At 40.7% G+C, this 22,423-nt stretch overlaps 1 protein-coding gene across 2 annotated transcripts; it reads left to right on the top strand.

The window, feature by feature from the left end:
• The first annotated feature begins 2,263 nt into the window (after window positions 1–2,263).
• Window positions 2,264–21,713, top strand: LOC125427126 (translin-associated protein X-like). 2 transcript variants are annotated; one of them, XM_048486213.1, is made up of 3 exons: window positions 2,264–2,326; window positions 16,526–16,650; window positions 19,174–21,713. In XM_048486213.1, exons 1-3 carry the CDS (start codon window positions 2,278–2,280, stop codon window positions 19,549–19,551), a joined length of 552 nt encoding a protein of 183 aa, XP_048342170.1. In that variant the 5' UTR covers window positions 2,264–2,277; the 3' UTR covers window positions 19,552–21,713. The 2 variants fall into 2 exon arrangements, with proteins under 2 accessions (XP_048342170.1, XP_048342162.1); XM_048486205.1 differs by having other exon boundaries at window positions 16,526–16,653.
• The last annotated feature ends 710 nt before the right edge of the window (window positions 21,714–22,423 follow it).

Raw genomic sequence — 22,423 nt, 5'->3', positions numbered from 1 at the left:
TTTTTAATATGATAGATAGAAAAAATCCATTAACAGTCTTACTTACTTTAAAAAAAATGCTTATATATAATGTCCAGGTTCATTGGGAACCAACAACATGTGATATTTCCAACATGTGTAATGAATTATATACAATGTTTGAATTCTTGTTTTGCAGCATTTCAGCTGGAGCTTGATACTAGACATGATAAGGTATGAACAGCTTGGCGAAACTTAAGTCATTGATATAACAATTGAGAGTAAAAGGACCATATTTTTACTACTAACAGGATCACTAGGTGAGTAATCGCTCAGCTTCCCTTTGATTCAGTGTTTCTCCTCTCTTATTGCATCGGGTGACACATATAGCAAAGGATGGAAACGATTCCCTGTTTTGGAAAGAGTTTTGCGTAGGTGTGTCTTTGTCATTACTGCACAGGTGAAAAGCTGCTGAATTTCATGTTTCTCACAGACCTATTAAAGTCCTACTTTATGTTCCTATCTGTTTAGGAAAGACTTAAAGTAAAATTACTCTTCTGATTCATACCTAAGGTGCCCAACATGGAAAAGGGCAAGGGCAAGAGGCTCGCCTTCCTGGAGCTGCTACACACCAGTATTATAAAGGGATGCTGGCACAGCTAGTGGGGTGGAGCTACCACATTCCTGCAGGAGGAATTAACTTCTAAGAGCTTTTTTGGTCCAGGGATGACCTTGATGTGGCTCCCTCTTTTTTCTAGGCGGAGCTTTCCAGGTGGCAGCAGGTTACTTTTTTTTTTCCTGCTGTTTCCATTTGGAACTCCATTGAAGTGCCCCCCACCCCAATGGGCTGTAAATAAAATAAAGGCGGGAGGTTTGAGGGTTAAGCCAATATCCCTTGTAACTCTTTTAATAGAGATAACTAAGAGAAGCAGAAGATCCCATGAAAATATAGAGTGCTCTATTGTGATGGAGGCTAAGTGGTATTGTGATTGATGGTGGTATGTCTGTTAGGCAGTACAGCTGGCTACGTAGCCAGACCTCTGCTTTCCTAACACCACACAAAATACAGGCGTGGTAAGGGAGGGATAGATGAGCATCACATTAATCCCTCCTCCCATAACCTGTCAGAGTCCTTTGGGGGTGGGTGGTTTTATTAAAATTTAATAATTAATAATACTTTGGTACCTGCAACGGTTGCTGCTTGTTGCTGTACCTTTCAAGCAAATTCTGGAAATAACTCTTTTTTGTAGTAAAAAACTGGTATTAAACGTTGTTGGTATCTGCTGCCCTAATGAGATCATCTAATTAACCGCTTGCAGTCCTGTGGTGGAGAATATCAGGCTTTGGCTTAAGAGAGATGTTTTCTTTAATTCTTCCATTGTTATCTGTGGCTCTGTCTAGTTCTCTTTGGCCGTATAAGAAAGTCGTCTGTGGAATGGGATGATAGCTGTTTATAGTTTTTTTAACAGTAGTGCCATTAGGACTTGCTTATAAGCTTCGTTAGACAATGTGGTAATTATAATTGGAAGTGATCAAATACCAGTTATTTGACAGCATTGATGCACTGGTGGTAACTGCAGCTCGTACAGATGATGTTGGAGAACTAGAAATAAAATAAAAGCTTGTGTGGGGAAATATGTGGATATGCCACCAAACATTGGTACATATTTCTTTCAGCATGTGCCTCAATAGGTAGAGCGAGCTTTTTTATTCTCTGTCACAATTTGCAATTCTTTTATAAACTAGCAATTGCCGACTTAGCTTCGGTAATAAGTAGTTTCTTTTGGTTATAATTTGTACCTTTAACCTTCATCCTGTTCTTTAAAACCCTCTTGTATTGGTCTTCCTTGCAGGTAAGAAAATAAATCAGGTGCAGATGATGAAATCTAGTTGCTTTGCATTTCTAATATATTTAGGGCAACATTTAAAAAATTCCCCGCGTAATACGCATGCTTAGCCAATTATATTACTGTGTAGTATTTTGAGTGTGAAACCGCTTTGTAGAGGAGTCAGAAAAGCATTATTTCATAGACATCACGATGTTGGTCTCCATGAGGGCTGTCAATATGAATTGTGTTCGGGCATTGGAGCAGTGCCATTTTTTTAGAATCTGGAGTGAAATTATTTTGTGTGTATCGCTAATGCTTAGCTATTTTGTGTATTAATGCTTCTATCCTGATGTTCCAAACAACTGCTGCTTTCAGTGACTTTCTATTCTGTGATCACAGGCGCTCCCAACAGGGAGGAAATATTAATGGAATCTGAAGCCAGAATTAGATGGTGTGTGAGACAGAAGATAAAACAAATTGCGCAGAATTAATGGGAGAGGATATTTTCTGGCTTCAGTTCCACAGAGCCATCTCTCCAGGTGGGTGCTTTATGAAAATACAACAGTCATTACCCAAGGTAAAATGTAGCTCAAGTCTGCAACTCCAAAGGGACTGGCTTTTACTTCATTTGACATTACGTGGAAGTAATTGTCTCTGTTCCAAAGTGAAGAACATGGTTAGTTTGATCCCTAATACAATATAGGATTTGTGGTAAACCTATTATACAGTGGAAATCAGAGAGGTGTACTGTAGAGAGGTTGATGTTAGGAACATCTACGTAATGTGTAAGTTAAACTTTGGATTGTTAATAAGGGTGTTCTGTGGTGATTGTAGCTGTATTGACTATATATCCAGAAGCCAACTTGGCAGGCACACATTGTGAGATTTATATGAGTACCTGGCAAGATGACCTTCAACAGCACCTTGATTGGAAGGTTCTAAAATGATAAAATGAATGAAAAAATCTTAAGTATCTTGTACACATGTCTTATGCACTTTATCATGAAAGATTGTAGTTAATTTCTTTTTTTGTACGGTGTTGGACTTACATAGACACTTTTCCTCTAAAGTGCTGTGGTGATAAATATTTAAGAGAGAGGCTCATGAAAGATTCAGTTATTTTAGGCATTTTTCCCTTTGCCAGTGATACATTGAAGACCTGAATGAGAAAGGTTCCTTTTTTATGTGCACACACAACGAGAGAACCAAGGTATGCAGCGAGCTGCTGGAATCGATATCCAGTTCATAGACACATTCACTAAAAGCTGCTTTCCTTTCTACGCTACACAGTGCCATAGCTATGTGAACAGTATTCCTTAATGAAGACAAGTACATGGATGACTGAGATCTTATAGTTCCAGAAGTAAGCCACAGTCTGTGAGTTGATAGGTGTTAGCAATTGGGACCCACAAGAAACTCTGTTGGAGGAGGGGAACAAAAATTCTACTCCCTCTTTCCTCTTCTGTCTGTCTGTCCCTTCCCTCTCAGCTCTACACCTTGCTCACAATCCACTCAGGCAATTTTTGCTTTTACTCTACAGTTTACAGTTTTACTCTTGCTGCCTACCCTTGCCCTTACTCCACTCTTTCTTTCACCTCGGTCATTGTTCTGCTTGCTGGTTCTGCTAAACCCAGCTTACTTCTATCCTAACATGCCTGCCTCCCAGTGTTGGCAAAGTGGTGGTATCCTTACTTGGCTTCTCTACCACCAGCTTTTTTTTTAAAAATAGCTACTGACATCTTGGTGACATAGCATTGCAAAGATCTTTATCAAGTCTATTTGCATGTATGAATGTACTTGTAAGCTTCAAACAGCTTATAGTGATCCCAGCAAGGGGCTTTCAAAGCAAGTGAGAAGCAGAGCTTGGTTTGATGGTTCTCCGATCCTGCTGCTAGCTTACAAGATTGAGAGAGGGTCAGGCTATAAACTGAAATCATCTCCCCTGTGAGGGTGAGGCAGATTGTTCAAAAATTAGATAATGTTGAGCACCTTGGGCACTGTGTGTAACTTGTTCCCTTCTGTATTCCATTTCAACTGGCTTATTCTCATTTTTTTTATAACAAAAACTTGCTGACACATATATTCTTTCCTTTATTTGTGTATCATCCAGGAATTCCTGGAATGGAATCTCAACCACTATTACGGAAGGTTAGGAATCAAGGTGTGTGTGGGTCAGTTTACATTAACATTGAGAGTAATCTGTCAAAAGAAAAAATATATAATGCATTGGTGCTGAAAAAAAATAGCCTTTTACTTTCCTCTTTAAGGAAGCATTTACCACTTTACCCATTGAAACTTCAGCATTTTTCTTCGAAAAGATTGTAACCATTCAGGAAAGAATTGAGGGTGTGGTTATGTGGTTACACACATTATTAAACATCCCTGTCAGTACCCTGACAGAGCAATGGATAGAAGTTATCTTGGAGCAAATGTAACAAAATTATATTATGGACAACAGTAGTTTGGATTTTTTGTTTAATATGTAGTTTTTCTAATCAGACCAAAATGCAAGAGATTTTGTTTGAAAAAATGTTCCACAACTATGTTGAGTGGAGTTGCTGCCAGTAATAAAGATTTGTCTCTGTGAACAGAAAGATTTCAGGAAACATAATAATCCATTCACTTCCTAGAACAGCTTGCTGGTTTAACATTGTACAAGTGCAGATGTAACTACAGTAGAATTTATTATTAACACTGTAACCTACCAGTATACCTTATCTATCTATCTATCTATCTATCTATCTACATTCTATCTTATCTATCTATCCTATCTATCTATCTATCTATCTATCTATCTATTTATTTATTTATTGTTCTTTCGATTTATAAACCACCCCATCCCCTAGAGTCTCTGGAAGGTATACAACATTCTACATATGCCACAATCAATTAAATCGAAGCAAGCAACAATATAATACTAAAAATCCATTAAAAGCTACTTAAAACAGCCGGTTAATATCATAATAGGTGCCCCTATTATGGCCAATTCAATCTTAAGATCGCCCACCCCAGTAAAAGAAGGAAGAGGGAGAGGCTGTCAGGTTCCTCTCCTGGGAGGATAATACAATAAAGTGGGTAAAGTGCATCAGATGGTGTGTGCAAAAAAGCAGGGGAGGGAAGGAGAGGGGAGGGGAGGTTTAGAGCTCACTCAGCGACCAAGACCTCAAAGGCCAGTGGAACAACTTCAGGTCTTACAACGAGGAGCCCCTCTTGAGAATTCACCAAGGAGTCACCCGCGAACCCAGGACAACTGGAGGAAGAGTGTTCCTGCACCAGGCTGGGAGGCCAGGGTCAGTAAAAGTCCTAACCTGTGTCTGCAGGTGGAGGCCAGCCGCGATGTCATGGGAGCCAGGAACCACCAGCAATTGGCCTTCCTGCTGGATCGCTTGAGGCCAGAGTAGGGGCACATATGGGGGTAATCTGGCTCTCTCAGACAATACGAGGGTCCCAGGCCGCTGTAAAGGCCTTTAAAGGGATTAAAACCCTACACCTGAAGATTGATCTGAAATTCCACTGGGAGCCAAATGCAGCTATTGGCGCAGCACCCAGGTTGAATATGATCACCGCCAAAAAGGCTACTTCTGTGAGCATAGCAGATCGCTACGCATGTTGGACCAGTTTCCGCTCAGTTTTCAATCAGAAGCTTAAGGGAAGGGTCTTGTGCGAGCCGAAGTTACAATAGTCAAGCCTAGGAGGTGACCGTTGCATGTAATCACAGTGGCCAGGGTCTGCCCTGAGAAGGAAGGGAGCCAGCCGCCGGCCTGCCGAAGATGGAAAAAATGCAGTCCAATTTACAAAGGGCCACCTGGGTCTCCATTGAAAGAGACAGTAATCCAGGTGGACCCCTCCAGACTGCGGACAGAGGGGGTCAAGGCTTCTAAAATGGTCCCCTCCTGACTCGCATTGCGGCTTCGGAAATCCTCCTGCCCTGCGGCCCAGCCAAAGCGATCTCCTCGTCTTCGATGGATTCCAGTTTCAGCCCGGTGCTCTGCTGTAACCAACCAGCGACCATACTTCCAAACAATGCTGTAGGAGCTGCAGGGCCGTGACAGCTCCCCCCCCTCCATCAACAGGAATGAGCTGAGTGTCATCAGCGTACTGGTGACAAATCAGCCCAAAGCTCCGCACCAGCTGAGCAAGTGGTCGCATATAGATAAGAATAGCCAGCGGGGACAGCTCCCTGAGGCACCCCGTGAAGTGGGCACCTCGGGAGAGACTTGGTCCCCGCACCTCTGGCAATGGTCCGGAGAAGCGAGCCAATCCATTTGAAGGACAGTACCCGTATCGAAACGGTGGAGTCAAAAGATTAGGTGTCGACCATATCAAGCAGCTGCAGTAAGATCCTAACAAAACTAGCAAAGCGCCGATCCATACTGGTCAAGCTGCATGCGGGCGTATCTGTGGCCAGAGGAGAACCGTCTCCAGGTCCCGTTACCCAGCAGGCTTGGACTGGAAGGGGTCAAAGGCGATGTGTCATCCAGGAAGCCCTGAAGCTGCTCCAACACCACTCTCTCAATTACCTTCCCCGAAGCGAAGATTAGGGGCGGAAGTGTGGCCAAATCCCTGGATCTAGCGATGGTCTTTTCAAGAGTGGGTAGGACCACTGCCTCCTTCAACCCATCCGGAAAAACTCCTTGCTCCAAGGGAGCTATTGATGATATTCAACAGATGGGGTCGTAGCTCCACCCGGCCAAGTTTTAGCAAGCCAGGAGGAGCCTTGGATCCAGAGGGCAGGTGAGTAGGTCTAACAGCAGCCAAGGCCCTGTCAACAGCAGCCTGGGAGCAGGGAGAACTGGGCCCAAAACAAAGGGGCGGAAGGCGGCAAAGGGAGCCTCAAGTTCCTCATTGTAGTCAAAGTGGAGGGAAGATCCTGGGCGGAGGCGGCAAGATTTTGTCTGCAAAGAAGCTCATAAATGCCTCACAGCTAATAGCCAATTGATGATTTACAGAACCTTCCGATGGAGGTCAGGGACCGAAGTTATCTGTGGAACAATTGTGCTAGTATTGAGCCCAGCAGATCTGAGGGAGGAGGAGAAGAAAGTTCTCTTAGCCTCCTTTGTCGCATCATCTCATCAGAGCTTTCATAAGCCGCCCTATAAGATGTCTGACCGTCCGAGATTTCCTCCACACTCGCTCGAGCACGTCCCTGAGTGCCCGCTTCATGTGGCGGAGCTCCTCCGTGTACCCGAGCCCGCCCGAGGCACGGGGACCTTGAAGGAAGTGAGCAACAACATCGGTAATGGCATCGGAAAGCCGGGAATACCAGTCATCCAATCTGCTCATCGAGTGTGCGGCAGAGGCAGGATCCCTGAGCATTCAGGAAACCAAGTGGATCCATAAGTCTCTCCTTGGGTGGGCATAAATTAGCCCGGTAAGCCTAGGCGGGAGGTGTTGTGGCAAGTCCACCAGTCCCTCAGGGCGTAGCAGTGGGACCATGGCACTCTATCGAGCCAGAGGTCTGACCATATCAATCCCCAGCCGAGACCAAATCTAGCCTGTGACGGCTTCATGGGTGGGGCCAGAATTTACTAGGGAGAGAGGCCCAGTTAGTAGCCATGGATGACACTAGGTCGCAGCAGCTACCGCAGGCCGGTGTCGACCTACGGACATTGAAGTCACCCAAGGCGATAGAGTCTAGGGTACTGCAATGCCAGTCTGCCACCACCTCCAGCAGCAGGCTGTCTCCCGGCGCGCTAGGCGACCGGTACACCAGGAGAACAGCCAACTTCTCCAAGGCCAACCACTCAAAACCAACACATTCCATGCCAGAGATCTCCGGGACTGGGGCAGCCCTGAAGGGGATAGAATCACGGATGAACATTGCTTGCCCACCCTGACCCGGGTTCGTGACCCGGTGGAGACCTGAAACCTGGGGGTGCGACCTAAAACTGTGGTCTCAGCGCACCAGGTCTTGGTGACACAGGCCAGGTCCATCTGCTGGACTCCGAGAAAATCTCAGGGTATAAGCGGTTTATTATTAATGGACTGGCATTTTATCAACCTCAGGGACCGGCGAGTATTCCTGAACCCTGCCATCCTCGTTCTTCGAGATAGGTCGGAGGTCAAATACTAGGTGAAATAAAAAAAATGAGAAATAGCACACATGATACAATGTTTAAAGAAGATCCATATCTTAAAAGTTCAGAGACTAAATATCAGACTAGGTAAGAAACATATTAATTTTATTATCTTTTTAATTGAAATTTTTTTGCTTTTTAAAAATCTAAAGCAGTCACACAAAATCCCAAATTAGTTGGGGGCTTTTGTGTGGGGGATGGGGTACATTAAATCTCTCCACCTTCCTTTATTGTTTCACAGTGTAAGTCCTTTTTCCTGAGCTGCTTTTTGTCCCAGGGAGTGGAAGTATGTATAGATGCATTTATTATTAATAATAATAATTAGATCTAACAGGCCACCCCTCCCTTTTCAGCCTCAGGGCAGCATAAAACAAACATACAAACATTTCAATAACAACAGTAATAAATATCACAGGGAACCTAATTATGTCATATCCAAAAAAACCCAACAATCCAGATGGCGAATTCCTTGTCACTTCTATAACAATTTAAAAAACTACCACATCGAGGAGAATAGTTGGAAGTTAACAATTAATGATTAATAGCTGATGGTAGATAGTAAATGGTAAACAGTTACTGGTAAATGGCAAGGCCTAGATGGTAACTGTCGGTTCCTCAACCATATGCCTGGGGGAACAGCTCTGTCTTATGGGCCCTGTGAAACTGTTCTAAGCTGCACTTCTGTGTGTCTTTCCTTCACACAAAGACAAATTTTTTTTGTAGAATGTACCAAAGCATATTCATAAATAGAAGTGCCACAAGTTATGATTGAGAATATTGTTTGTTGCTTGTTAAATGTCTTTGGGGTTAGTCCAAGCCGTTATTCTTTTGACTTAAAGATAAAACAATTTTGGCAGAACACTAAAGAAGTTTCATGCTTTCACTCATTAAGAATAGTGCTAATGGCACGCAGAACATTTCCCCAAAGAATACTTGTATGATCTCAGATACCAAGTATAGTACTAATAATTGAACAATAACAAAAGTGGATGCCTGTTTTCTTCACATTTCTTAACATAACAGTACAGATTGTCCCAAGAGATGATTAAACAAGCAAACAAAGAGATACTGAAATAACTAGTTATTTTTTTAAAAAAACCACATAGCTGCCTCTGCGTATTCTTAAGAATATTATTTTATGATGACGTAAAGTTGGAGCATTTGTGCCCCTTTGTCATAATTTTATAGCATATTTGAAATATATCCCTAGAGGATTTGCATAATGTGGTTTTAAAATTGAAGACATGCCAAGAAGGCTTACTTTGGATCAGAGACATGAAATAGCAAACTAAGTTTGTCTTGTTACAGAACAAGTGACAGAACGTATGACAAATATAAAAAATATCAAGAGAATGGCTTGGTTCCTTGGAAAGAGAGGTAGAGATCTGCCAGCTAAATGAAGTTTTTACATCTCTTTCCTGTAGTTGCAATTCCCCCCAGCTATTTTTAATTGTTAGGAAACTTTCCAGAATAGTGTTTGAAGCAATGAGAGGGATTCCAGTTGTAGGGAATAGAATTGGTGGGAATCGGAGATATCCATGTGTAGGCAGAATTGTTCTCATTGGATCCAGGTCAGTTAAATTATGGGATACTGAGAATAAGAAGATTGCCAAAGGTGACTGTAGCTGGTCTTTTCCATTGGATCTATTGCACCCAAATGAACCCTTGGTGATTAGTGAGCAAAGAAAATGTAGAATCATAGAATCACACAGACCACAAGGACAATCAAGTCCAGCTCCCTGCCACAGAGGAATTCACAATCAAAGCACTCCTGTTAGATGGCCATCTCTTTAAAAACCTCCAAAGAAGGAGATTCCACCACACTCGGAGGTAGTGCATTCCACTGTGGAACAGCTCTTAATGTCAGGAAGTTCTTCCTAATGTTTAGGTGGAATCTCTTTTCCTGCATGTTGAATTCATTACTCCATGTCCTAGTCTCTGGAGCAGCAGAAAACAAGCTTTCTCCTTCTTTAACATGATATCCCTTCAAATATTTAAACATGTCACCCCTTAATCTTTTCCAGTTCTCCTGGAGTTCTCAAAGTCTATTGCAAGTGGTTCAGAGATTACTTCTGTCAGTTCTTTTCGTATGCTAAAAAGAAACAGAAGTCAGGGCCAAGCAGACTATCCAGTGTTTGTTTCAAGTCCCTGCTTTTTCTTATAGCTCAGTCCTGAGTATGTTTTACTTGGAAGTAAGTCCTATTTACTCCCTAGTAAATTTGCATAGATCTGAAGCCTTGCACGGCAGTCCTAAGCACTGTTCATCCTTCTAATCCCAATCATGTCAATTGACTCAGGGTGTAACTGTTGAAGATTGTACTTCAAATCTCTTTCAGTGTTACAGTTTGTTTTACAACATTAATGTTGCCTTGTTAAAATAGTAATGCTTCTGGAATTTAGGATCGGAAAGAAGGAAATTCCACCACACTCCCAGGCATTATATTCCACTGTCGAACAGCTTTTAATGTCAGGAAGACCTTCGTAATGTTTAGGTGGAACCTCAAGGTGACTATCCCAGCTGTTCCTTTTTTTTCATAATAATTTTTATTAATTTCCTTCTTTAAAAAACACTGAACATAAAACACACATAAAACCATTGAAACACATAAGATATCAACCAATATTAACAATGAACAAGTATCAAATGACCCACATTTACAGTTACCCCAACATAATCTATCCTACCACAACTACCCTTGACATAAACACATATTTCAGTACATCTAAATCAAATCAGTTACTTCACTTTTCTTTGATAATTTATTCTTTAACTTCATTAAGCTTAAATATCTATACTAAACTATCCTACGTTTCATTCCATATTTTTAATATTTAACCTACAAATATACCTTAGAATTCATAATGCTATATATTTTTCATATTTTAAATTAATTTAAAGAAATTTCTTATCTAGGCCCTTTAAATATCCTATAGTCTAATTGTAATCTTATCCCTTTTATTGTGATGTAACTGCCCAATACTTATTCCTTTGGACTTCCCCTATTAAGTAACTGAATCCCTATTTATTTTTCCCTTAATAAAGGTATACAATTAATTCTATGATACAACTTTTTTGCAGATTAACTTATTGCAATATTATCTTGTAAACCATTTCATATTATATATTCTTCAGCTGTTCCTTAGTATATACTGTCTGTAGATATCTTCTGAAAGGCTGTGAACAGACCACTAAGGTACTTAATCCCCTTTCTATGAATGATCCACCATTTCAGGAAAAGTGAAAGCCTTGTGAGGCATAACCTTGCATATGATTGCGCTGCAGCAGCAGCAGCAGCAGCAGCAGAGTCTTTATTGGCATACAATACAAACAAAACAGGGGAACAGCTATAACATATAAATTTTAAATACAAACACAGATGTAAGAATTCACAATTTCAAGAATAAAATTAGCAACACACTCATAAAACAACACATCAGTATTGTTCAAAATATAAGGAATTTTATAATGCTCTATATGATCGCACTGTTAAACATTTCTAAGTACATAATGAGAGAAACTTTGCAAGAGCTCATTCATCAAGCAATTGGTATGGCCACCTATATGTCTAATTTTCATGTGTGCATACAGATTTTTTTTAAATCCACAGAATTTGGCCACTATGTTTGATGAGGCAAGCTTCTGCAAACTTGGAAGAAACCCCAGATTTATAAGAAAATAAATAAGTGTGAATACAGGGGAGGGGCGACCCACCAAACTAGTGATAGCAATGTCTATGCAAATGCTGTGTGTTTAGGGGAGGGTAATAACTTTGGATGGCATTTTTGATCTCTAACGACCAGTGTCACAGTTAAACAAGAGAGTGGAATAGACAGGAGAGGAAATGTGATTTTGCAGGCGTTGTGGGGACAGGGGAGAAAGTGTGCAAGGAAAGGGAGAAGGAAAAGAACAAATGGCTAGGAAGGGGAGGGGGGAAACCCAAACATTCAAAACATTCTGCAAGAAAACAAAACTGGGAAGGGGAAGATGACTCAGTATGAGGAAGTTTGTGTGGTTTTCTGTGGCAGTTGTAGATTCTAACTTGTGTTTGCCAAATTCACTTTTATGATCACTTAAATTCATGTCTATTATTAAATATAGTGTTCCCTGTTACTGTGTATGGGTTTGAAACCTGGTCAATGAAGATAACTGTCAGGAAGAAAGTAGATTCCTTTGAAGTGTGGTGTTGTAAGAGAGCACTATGGATACTAGATCAAATCTAGTGTAAACTGTCCCTAGAAGCTTAAATGACCAAACTGAGATTGTCGTGCTTTTGTCACCTAATGAGAAAACAAGACTCACTGGAAAAAGCAATAATACTAGGAAAGGTTGAAGGCAGCAGGAAAAGGGGACGACCCAACATGAGATGTATTGATTCTATAAAGCCAAGACCCTCCGTTTGCAAGACCTGAGCAAAGCTGTTAATGATAGGATATTTTGGAGGACATTGATTCATGGGGTCGCTATGAATTGGAAACAACTTGACAGCACTTAACACGCACATTAAACTTAAATTAATGCAGCAGCTACTTATTGGTGCAGAAACCAAAAGATACTCTTAGGTCAGTGGTTCTCAACCTTCCTAATGCCGCAACCCTTTAATACAGTTCCTCATGTTGTCGTGACCCCCAACCCTAACATTTATCCATTTTACAGATGGAGAACACTGATGCAGAAAGTCTTAAGCGACCCCAGTGACAGGGTCATTCAACCCCCAAAGGGGTCCCGACCCCCAGGTTGAGAACCACTGTGTTAGGTAATAGCGCTCTGTATTAGACTATGATTAAATTGTGGAACTCCCTGCCCCAGGGTGTAGTGATGACTTGAAGAGGGGAGTGGACATGTTCATGGAAGATAGGACTATTTTTCATGGCTACTAGTTAAAATGGACTGTAGTCATGATGCATACCTATTTTCTCTAGTATCATAGGAGCATGCATATTATATTAGGTCCGTGGTGGTGAACCTTTGGCACTCCAGATGTTATGGACTACAATTCCCATCAGCCCCTGCCAGCATGGCCAATTGCCCATGCTGGAAGGGGCTGATGGAAATTGTAGCCCATAACATCTGGAGTGCCAAAAGCTCGCCACCACTGTATTAGGTGCTGTAGGCAGAATAATACTGCTTGAGTCATCTTGTGCATGGGATTCCTAGAAGCATCCGGTTGGCCACTGTGTGAAGAGACTGCTGGACTTGATGGGTCTTGGTAGGATCCAGCATGGCTTTTCTTATGTACTCGTGCTTCCCCCTGCAAAGCTCATAAGAGAGTTGGGGAGAAGTGAGGCATTTTCACAGGCAAAGCTTTGTTTCCTTCAGACAAAACGAATCCCCCTAGAGCTCTTGGTGGAATCTAGATTGCCTGCATGTTGGCTAGTTATATAAGCGTGGAGCTGGCTTAAGGTTGACTCAGCCTTCCATCCTTCCAAGGGTGGTAAAATGAGTACCCAACATGTAAGCAGCTTGGAAAGGCAATGACAAACCAACCTGTAAACAAAGTCTGCCTAGTAAATGTTGCGATGTGATATTCCCCCTGGGTCATTAATGACCTGGTGCTTTCACAGGGGACTACCTTTAGCTTTTTACAAGGTTCTAGTAAACTTGAATTGGACTATTCTACTCTGACTGCATTTTGAAACTTTACTTTCTAGTCTGTCTAAAAATGTGAGGAAGTCTTAATAGATAAACAGGGATTTTGAATTGCATTTTGCAATGCTTACTCAAGGAAAGCAAGAACAATTGCTAAAAACACACATAAACAACTCTATTCTTGGCAACATGATCCGTAATTAATCGGTTTTTTGATAGAGCCTAAAACTGAGACAGAAGGCTTGAAGGTACTGTTTGTTGGAATAGTGAAATGGGATGGAATTTTTAACCTTTGGGATTATTTGCTTCAAGTAATGGATGCCCTTCCATTTCAATAGACTATATTTAAACATCATCATACTTGCGTATTTAAAACATTTTTTGTCAAGGTCTTAGACCAATTAAGCATTTTTCAAGCTGCTTTTGCAGAAAAAAACATGAAAAGTAATGTATTTCATATTAAGCATATTGTTTCCCACAAAGAAAATATCCTATGATGAATAAGGACTCATGAGATTCCGGGGTGCGGGAGATCTCCCCTCCCTGATTGCCAGCAGTTTTTCTGTGGTGGTCAGGAGAATAGCACTCCTCCATGCTAGCTAAAGTGCAGTTCCAGCTGAGGGTGGTGGCAGCTCCTGTGCCCCCTGCCCTTTTGTAATGCTGCTGCCTCAGTGGGTTGGGCTGACTTCATGATAGCAGTTCCTGTTCGTCCCAGCCCAACTGCCTGCAGTGGTGGTGGTGGTATAGGCTTCCCCTCTCACCCACAGTGCTGCTGTCTCAGCCCAGCCGGCTCAGGCAGTGGGCAGGAAGCTGGTCCACTCTTCATAAAAATGCCAGGTGAGATCTCTCAGCATAGCGTTTTGAGACCTTAAAATGAAGTTCACACTTCTTTTGCTTTTTTGGAATGGGAAGAATTTTTCTGTAGAAAAAAAAATGTACCTGGCCTCATTCTCCTTGCCTGTCAGTCTGCATGGGGGCCAGGTTCACAACTAGATAGTGATGGCTGTTGGGATGATCTAATCAGTCAGACAGGCCTTTTGAAAATGACTTAATTATATCTTCAAACAAAAGGAGGGAGAGGGGTGCTTGCATGGGCAAACAGAGCAGGTGTGCATGATCACCTCCAAACGTTTACTTGTAAGCCTGGTTTAGATACCATGTTGGAGATAATGAAAAGCCTACTTACCAAAGTGAAAGCATTGACCAAATTTATTTACTTTGTGCAGGGATCTGAAGGGAGTTGGTAATGTAAGAGCCACACAATGGAACTTTTACATGACAAGTACCCTGTTCTTTTGACACTGGTGGTTTTTATCTCTCTTCACTAACATATGTTGTATACTCCTCCCTCCCCATGTACTTACAGAGATCATGCTTATTTCTTCTCTGAAGCATTCTTTTTTTATCAGAGCATGACTGTAATAGCCTCCCCCCTTCCCAGACTCCAACATGAATGACAACTGCTAATCGTAATACTGGCAACTGAAAAACAGTTTAAAATCCTTTAAAACTTCCACTCTTCTTTCAGTCATCACAAAGCACCTTCTTGAATAGCGAAGTGTTAACCTGAAATTGAAATACCAGCAGAGAGTTAGCTAAATGTGTTTGTAATGGGAGCATTCTCCAAAGTATGGATGACACCATAGAAAAGATCACTTTGGCCGTTGGTATTGGAATTGGAAGGTGTAGTTGAGCAAAGTAGTAGTATTTTTTTTGCCTTCCCCAATCACAAAGCAAGCCTTGGATCCAAACTGAATGTGACAGCTGCCACGGTCCATTCCATGATTGCCAACACTATTGTACAAACAGTTATAGTTCTTCAGAAATCCCTCCCTCCACCGCCATGGTTGTTTTCAGCACTTGAAAAGGCCCAGGGTTGGGAAATGAGCTTCTGGGGCTCCCACATCAGGTGCTTGAACCAGATTGGGGCCTTGCAACAATTTTTTAAAAGTTGCGACTGCTTGTAAAATCGTGTTGGCAGTCATAAAATGGAACTGTGGCCACCGTCACTGTTGGTTGGGTCTCAGCAAGTCAGCATTTGTTGAGGCAAAACAGGTTTTTAATGTTTGCCTATTAGCCAAATCCTGGTTTTAAAAACTTGCCATATTTAAATTAAATTAAGTACAGTAATCAAAATAAAACTGGTTTTTCATTATGTCTTAACCAATTTGTGGAACAAATTCTCTTTGGTTTTTTATGGGACTGACACTCAGCACTTTTCATCTTTTTCATCTTAAGTATGAAGGAATGAGTTTAACTTAATTAGGTCATTGTTATATGTTATAAACATAGAACAGTTTTGAATCTGTTGTTTTCTGTGCAAAAATCTCTGTTAAAGTCTGAAAATTTTCTGTTAATGATCCAGACCCAGAGCTAAAATTTGAAGAGTTCTTTGGCTTTTGGAAAAATATTCTAAAATCATTTAAAGACAATAGAAAGATTTCTAATGTCAATACAGTCAAAATATATGATATTTATATATAAAAGTCACAGTTTGGCACTCACAACCTGGTCCCAACTATTTGAAGATGAATATTCTCACTGCAGCTTGTCAGCTGCAAATGAAAGTACACCACCACATTGCCTGTGTGCTTAGCCCTGTTTTCCTTTTGCTACAAGGGGTCAGTGCAGTGCTGCCTGATTAATATAGTGCCAGGGGTCTGGAGAGCCACAGGTTAGCAGGCCTCTGAATTATAGTCAGTTCCCTGTTTTATTGTCAAGATTCAGTTGGAAAGTCCAGGGCTGGATTAGAAGCCCTTGAATTTCCAAAGCTCTGCCCCACCCCCACCCCACTCCCCCTTTACCTTTTTACAGAGAACTTTATATTTGGAAAGGTGACACTTGGGAGTAAATGTATGAGGAATCCATAGAATATGTGCTTGTGTGTACTGTTCTTCAGGAGTTTACTAATGATTTGTTTTGTGTCTGTTCTTGCTGACAGAATAATTTTCTCTTCACTAGTGAGTTTTGTACCCAAAAATGGATACCTCAAGGAATAATCATTTAAATCACTCTGACTTTCATTATGAATCAGCGCAATAATTGAATTTTTTACTTCTTTTCATTTCACCCAGGGCTTCAGGAATATGTCGAAGCGGTCTCATTCCAGTATTTTATCAAAACTAGAACATTAGTCAGCATAGAAGAAATCAATAAGCAGCTTGTATTTGCAGCAGAAGACAAAGAGGAAGAAACAAAGGTGGTAAGGATATTTGTTATGTCGATGAGCTGCAATGTAATCATTGTTGTTTTATTATTAATATTCCACCATTTAGTACATTTTCACACTTTTTCCTATAGGTTGTCTGGACATATTTTTCCCCCTCTGGAACTAACAGACTGTCTAGGTCACCATGTTTATATAGCTTTATTAAGCATACACTGTATTTATATAACTGGTAGCCCTTTTAGTCCTATGCAGTCTACTTTTTTTGCACTCAGTAATGTCAAATGAAACTCAGTTGTCAAGGTACAAGAGCTGTCCTAAAAGCACGATCAGAGATTCCACCCACTGAAGGCTTCCTCTTTACTGATGACTTGATGAACTAATCATTGTGAATGTAGTTTTGAAATGAAATGGGAAACCTGGATTCAAGTCTCATTTGATTCTGGGTATTACCAGCAGCTATTGAACAAAGACCAGTCTCTCAACTTTAGCTTTCCTTTTATACACTGGGAATTATAAGGAGCAACAAAAGATGGCTGATAAGATAGGGAATATAAAGCACTCTCAAGAAGGTGACAGCCCAGGGTGTGAACACACCCTGCCATAAAGCAGCTGATAACCTTTCCCCTTGAGGCCCCCAAACTGGCAAAGCATTGGGAAGGACTGGACAAAGCATTTCTCAAGCCACTCATCTCGATTTCTTAGCTTGTTTCAGGGCTTAAATATCTGATTCTCTTGACCCTCCAAATTTTCTTCCAAGCAATATTGTCACTTATGGAGAGGTTGCCCAGAAGGTTTCTTTTGAGTCTGTCCTTGACAGAGGCTGTATAAGTATATTTTTCACGGATATTTCTAAAACCATTATTCAGTTAAATCTCTTTTCTGTTAATTCAGAACAAGGCTTTGTCACCAGGCCTTGTTTGTGATCTTCCCAAAAGCATCTGACCAGCAGCCACTTTTGGAAGCTGAATAGATGGCTGCTTTTACATTCTCATGGGAAGGACTAGGCCTGCTTGTCTACACTTGACATTTTTTTCTCTGTTTCTATTTTGGGAATGTCAGAAAGATGTACATCACAGGTCTCTCTAGTTGCAATGGAAATTCCAGTGGATTCAGCAGCCCTTTCAATATTTTGCCCATGTTCAACAAATTACTGGTGCCTGAGCAAGGAGCTGCATAATGTCTCTGAGAAGCTGCAGTTCAGTCATAGGGATAAGATAAACAGACTGAGTCATCTCAGACCCTGATGTTTTAACATCTTAATGTTTTCAAAATGGTGGTGGTGAACACTAACCATTAATAATAATGTTTGTCCAGTTTGAGTTGTTGACAAGAGAAATTGCATGGTTCCAACTAGAACAAGCAGCAAATCTAGGTCTGCTGTTACAAATGACTCGTGGAAGTTTGTAGGAAGAGCACAAATATTCTATTTTTACAAGCCCGATAACTGCTGAATAGTGGAGAGGAAGGCACTCCACATTCAGAGTGTAGAACAATTAAATTTCAAATGAATGATTTGTGATTTCGTGACCACAAAATAGGGAAAGGAATAAAACCATCTTTTTTATGTATAATAAATATCTTCCTAAATATCCTCCTGAATATAGCAGGAAGATTCATGTGGAAAAAATTGCACCAGGAAATAAGGCGTTAGTTTCTCAACCACTTAATTTATAGAAAGTTTCCAGATACACAGTTTTAAAATTAACCTTCTTATAGTCTGCTCTCACCTACTAAGGCTTTTAAGCTTTGGTTCCACCTCTCCTACCCAGGAACCTCATATACGCAGAACTACATGTTCAGTTATTGTGTTGTGTGAATGCAACAGTTAGTATTGGGTGAGAAATCTTTATTCCAAGAGTCTGAGCTGTGAATGGAAAACATTGTCTGGAGATGGAATGGAAAACCTACTGTTCCTTTTTGATAAATACAGTATATATATTCACTAGTTTTTCTGTCCACTCAGTTTTGACAGTTTAGCCTGTATCTTGCAGAACTGGTGACGAAACGGGCAGATCTTTACCCAAAAGTGAGGGGAACCTCGAAAGCATTTGCGAAGGTTTGCCAAGATTGTAATCTCTGTTAGGGTTGTTAAATATGAGCTTCAGAGATTCCCTGAGGTGTCCTTTGTGTCAGTTTCAGATAGTCTAACTTTGCTGGTACGGCACCTGCAACAGATATCTAGAACTCTATCCCTTCTAAGCACCAAGTAGCTATTCTTTTGAGTTATTGCTATTCCATGAAGAACCTTTGGCCATCTGTTCATTAGAGCAACTACTTTATTTAGTCCAGCAGAAACTGTGAAGTAAGAAAACAAAAAAAAATATTAGGAAGAAATTTACTAGAGTAGATATGCAGTGAAAGTACAGTAGTTGCTGCTGACAAAATGTTTCAAGTAAAAACTGGAAAACAGTTCCTAATCTGCACTTGTAAATCAATGCTCCCTTATTGCTACCTCTACTACATTGCAAGCTATTCAGCCATGATTCTACTTTCCTTACCTTTCCCAAATATTCCTTTGTTCTAAGTTGTGTTTTGTTCTCTATTTGTTGCTAGCCTTCCTCTGATTGTCACAATACACAAAGCCACATTTGGAGCCTGAAGGTGACTCCTGTAGATTACCTCCTTGGAGTGGCTGATCTAACTGGAGAGCTGATGCGGATGTGTATCAACAGCGTTGGCAACGGAGACATAGATACTCCGTTTGAGCTGAGCCAGTTCTTGTGCCAGATATATGATGGCTTTTCATTCATTGGCAACACTGGACCTTATGAAGTTTCCAAAAAACTCCACACCTTGAAGCAGAGTCTGGCCAAAGTGGAGAATGCATGCTACACTTTGAAAGTTAGGGGGTCTGAGATACCAAAGCATATGCTAGCAGATGTGTTTTCCACCAAAACAGAACTAATTGAGCAAGAAGATGGGCTTCCCTAAAGCAACAGGTCCTCGTGATCAAAAGTCAGAACAAAGAATTGCAATAATTAAGATTTGCTTGCTAGAAGTCTCAGAAGTATGTAAGTTTCTTTTAAGCTTGGTGATGTTTTAGGGTCAGCTGAAGAAATAGGATAATGTGTATCCAGAAATTGTTTTTGCATAGAGAGAGGATGGACAAACCTCCCAGGCTTATCATAAGTTTAGTAAGAGATTTGTAGTCATAAATTTATATTTTTTATAAACCTGTATTTTAATGTTGTGGACCAACTGCAGTGGATTGCAGGCAGGCCTGTAGTAGGCAGTACACTGTGAATGTTGTAATATTCTTCTCTTTTCCTTTCAACTTTCGTTAAGTGGCCCGTGTGTGGGATTCAAGGAGAGTCATTTTTGTTAAGGGAAAAATGTACCTTCAAGAGTCAGAAAGTCTGCTGATTCACTCATTACTTTTGTTATTTGGAAGTTTTAATGGCCTATTTGAACATCCTGCTTTCAGTTTCTTAGTTTATAATGAAGAATCTAAACATATAGCCAAGCCAAAAAACAAAAGGGTAGAAACCCTGCAACAGTAGAGCATATTTATGTTTGCAACTTGCATCTGTTCCAAACATAAACATGCTCTACTGTTGCAGGGAAGAGAAGAAGAAAAAACATTTTTAATTTGATTCACAACACATCTATCAACATCATACTTTCTGAACAAAATAAATGATGTGCACATCTTGTGCATGTTCCCTGTGAGGTTCCCTGTGAGGTTCCCAGGTTTTTGTCTGAAATATGTCACTTTCCACTATTTATCTAAGGGTTTTTAAAAAATCTCTGAAGCATAAAAGTCTGGCTCTTGATTTATCTCCAGTCATGCTTCTGTGTAATGAAATACTTTTTCACAGGTTATCATATTTTAGAAAAAAATAACACAACTATCCCATCCAGGATTCTGACAGGCTAAGAATCATATATGTATATTTTCTGTGTGTGCTTAGAAATTGCTGCCACCTGCAGTTTCCCAGCATCTGCAGCAATTTTCATACACACAGGGTCATCTCATATTAAGCTTACCCTAACACATCTATTAATGAGCTCTGACCCATGGTCTGTAGTACAGGACATTTTCGTTGCAGAAGTGCCCTTTGCTGAAGTGCCCTTTGACATCTAGATTTTTTTAGTTAGGGTTAGCTTAGTATGAGATCACCCTGTGTGTATGACAATTGCTTCAGATGCAGATGCTGGGAAACTGCAGGTGGCAGCAATTTCTAAGCACACACAGAAAATACACATATACAATATGATTCTTAGCCTGTCAGAATCCTGGATGGGATAGTTGTGTTATTTTTTATAAAATCTGATAACCAGTGAAAAAGTCTTTCATTACCCAGAAGCACAAATAAGGTTGATTGGAGATAAATCAAGAGCCAGACTTTTATGCTTCAGAGATTAAAAAAAACAACAAAACCCCTACAATAAATAGTGGAAAGTGAAATATTTCAGACAAAAAACCTGAATTTGCTGGTACTCACAGGGAACATGGACAAGATGTGTGCATCATTTATGTTGTTCAGGGAACATGGACAAGATGTGTGCTTCGTTTATGTTGTTCAGGGAACATGGACAAGATGTGTGCATCGTTTATGTTGTTCAGAAAGTTTGCTGTTGATACTCAAAATTAAAAATGTTGTTCCCCCTTTCCCCCTGACTCTTAAGCAGCGTGAGTCATACCGAAGAAAGGGAAATTTCCTGCTTTCTCCCCTCCTATGGCAGCCTTCTGTACCCCTTGTTGCGTTTCAGGGGTCTTTGGACTCCCAAGAACATTCAGCAGGGCAACGCAGGAGTCTTGAGCAGAAAGGAGAATTTCCACAGAGTCAAGTGCCATCCCATCAAGGAAAAATCACCTTAGGGTTCAAGCCTGGACCTTTGTACTGGGAAAAATAAAATGTAAAAAGTGTGTGTATTTTTGGAACCAGTTGAAGAAATAGGTTTTTGCATTATATATAAAACACTTTCTCTCCTCACTCTCATGTGCTTCTGTATAGCCATTAACAAAGCATGTTCTAGACGTGTTTGATATGGCAAGAGTTGCTAGCATTTGTCTAGAGTAATTATAATTCTTATGTAAAAGTGTAAAAAGGAGTGTTTGCAAGTTATTTAATAAAGCAAATTGAGTGATATTTGTGTATCATTATATAATAAACTAGTAAAAATGCATTCCTGTAAGGAATGTTAGGTTTCACCTGTTCTGTTTTACAAGTATTGTTTGCTCACATACTTTTAAGCTTTAATCAGAGGAATAATTTACTATGGCATTGCCATCTTGTGTAAGTGGTCAGACCCTCTCCCACTAAGGAGTGCCTCAAAGACAGAAGTCAAAGGCTGGCATCAGAGCAAGATGCTGTTTCCCACAAAATAGATGCCTTTCAAAGGGTTCTGGGATCCATTGTGTGTGTCAAGTCTGGACAGGAAGGCAGTTAACTGCTAAACTTTTCCCCTGGCCCTAAGATGTGCCTGGCTGGATAATGGGGCTAGCTAATCCCCACTGTGTCACACTAAGGTGCACTTTGAGCAGATCATTACTTTCCCTATCTTCACACATTCCTGCAGTCAATTTCTTGCACCACAGTAACTTCTGCCTTAGATCATTTTTACTTATTTGTGTATAATAAAGGTATGCTTATGAAAGTAACAGTTGAAAGGTTTGTAAAGAAATTGATGGTTACTACGAAGTTGTTCTTGCATTCTTGATGAGTTTGTCGGAACAAGCCTGAAGGCTCAGTTCTACCCAGCCGTCTCCCAGGGGGTCCCAACTCCTCATGAAGAAGCTTGTGGCTGTTTCTAGGGTAACTACTGTAACCACCCATTGACCTTTGTAGGAATTTCCCAC

This window comes from Sphaerodactylus townsendi, linkage group LG01, assembly GCF_021028975.2.
Source record: "Sphaerodactylus townsendi isolate TG3544 linkage group LG01, MPM_Stown_v2.3, whole genome shotgun sequence".
Taxonomy (NCBI): domain Eukaryota; kingdom Metazoa; phylum Chordata; class Lepidosauria; order Squamata; family Sphaerodactylidae; genus Sphaerodactylus; species Sphaerodactylus townsendi.
This window is presented reverse-complemented; position numbering and strand designations above follow the sequence as displayed.

What these genes read in the sequence shown, in the direction of transcription:
- LOC125427126 (XM_048486205.1), top strand. Translation starts at nt 2,278, where the DNA reads ATGGGAGAGGATATTTTCTGGCTTCAGTTCCACAGAGCCATCTCTCCA. An exon ending in CCACAGAGCCATCTCTCCAG is followed by an intron (nt 2,327 to 16,525) that starts GTGGGTGCTTTA and finishes CATTTCACCCAG; the next exon opens with GGCTTCAGGAATATGTCGAA. An exon ending in AAGAGGAAGAAACAAAGGTG is followed by an intron (nt 16,654 to 19,173) that starts GTAAGGATATTT and finishes ATTTGTTGCTAG; the next exon opens with CCTTCCTCTGATTGTCACAA.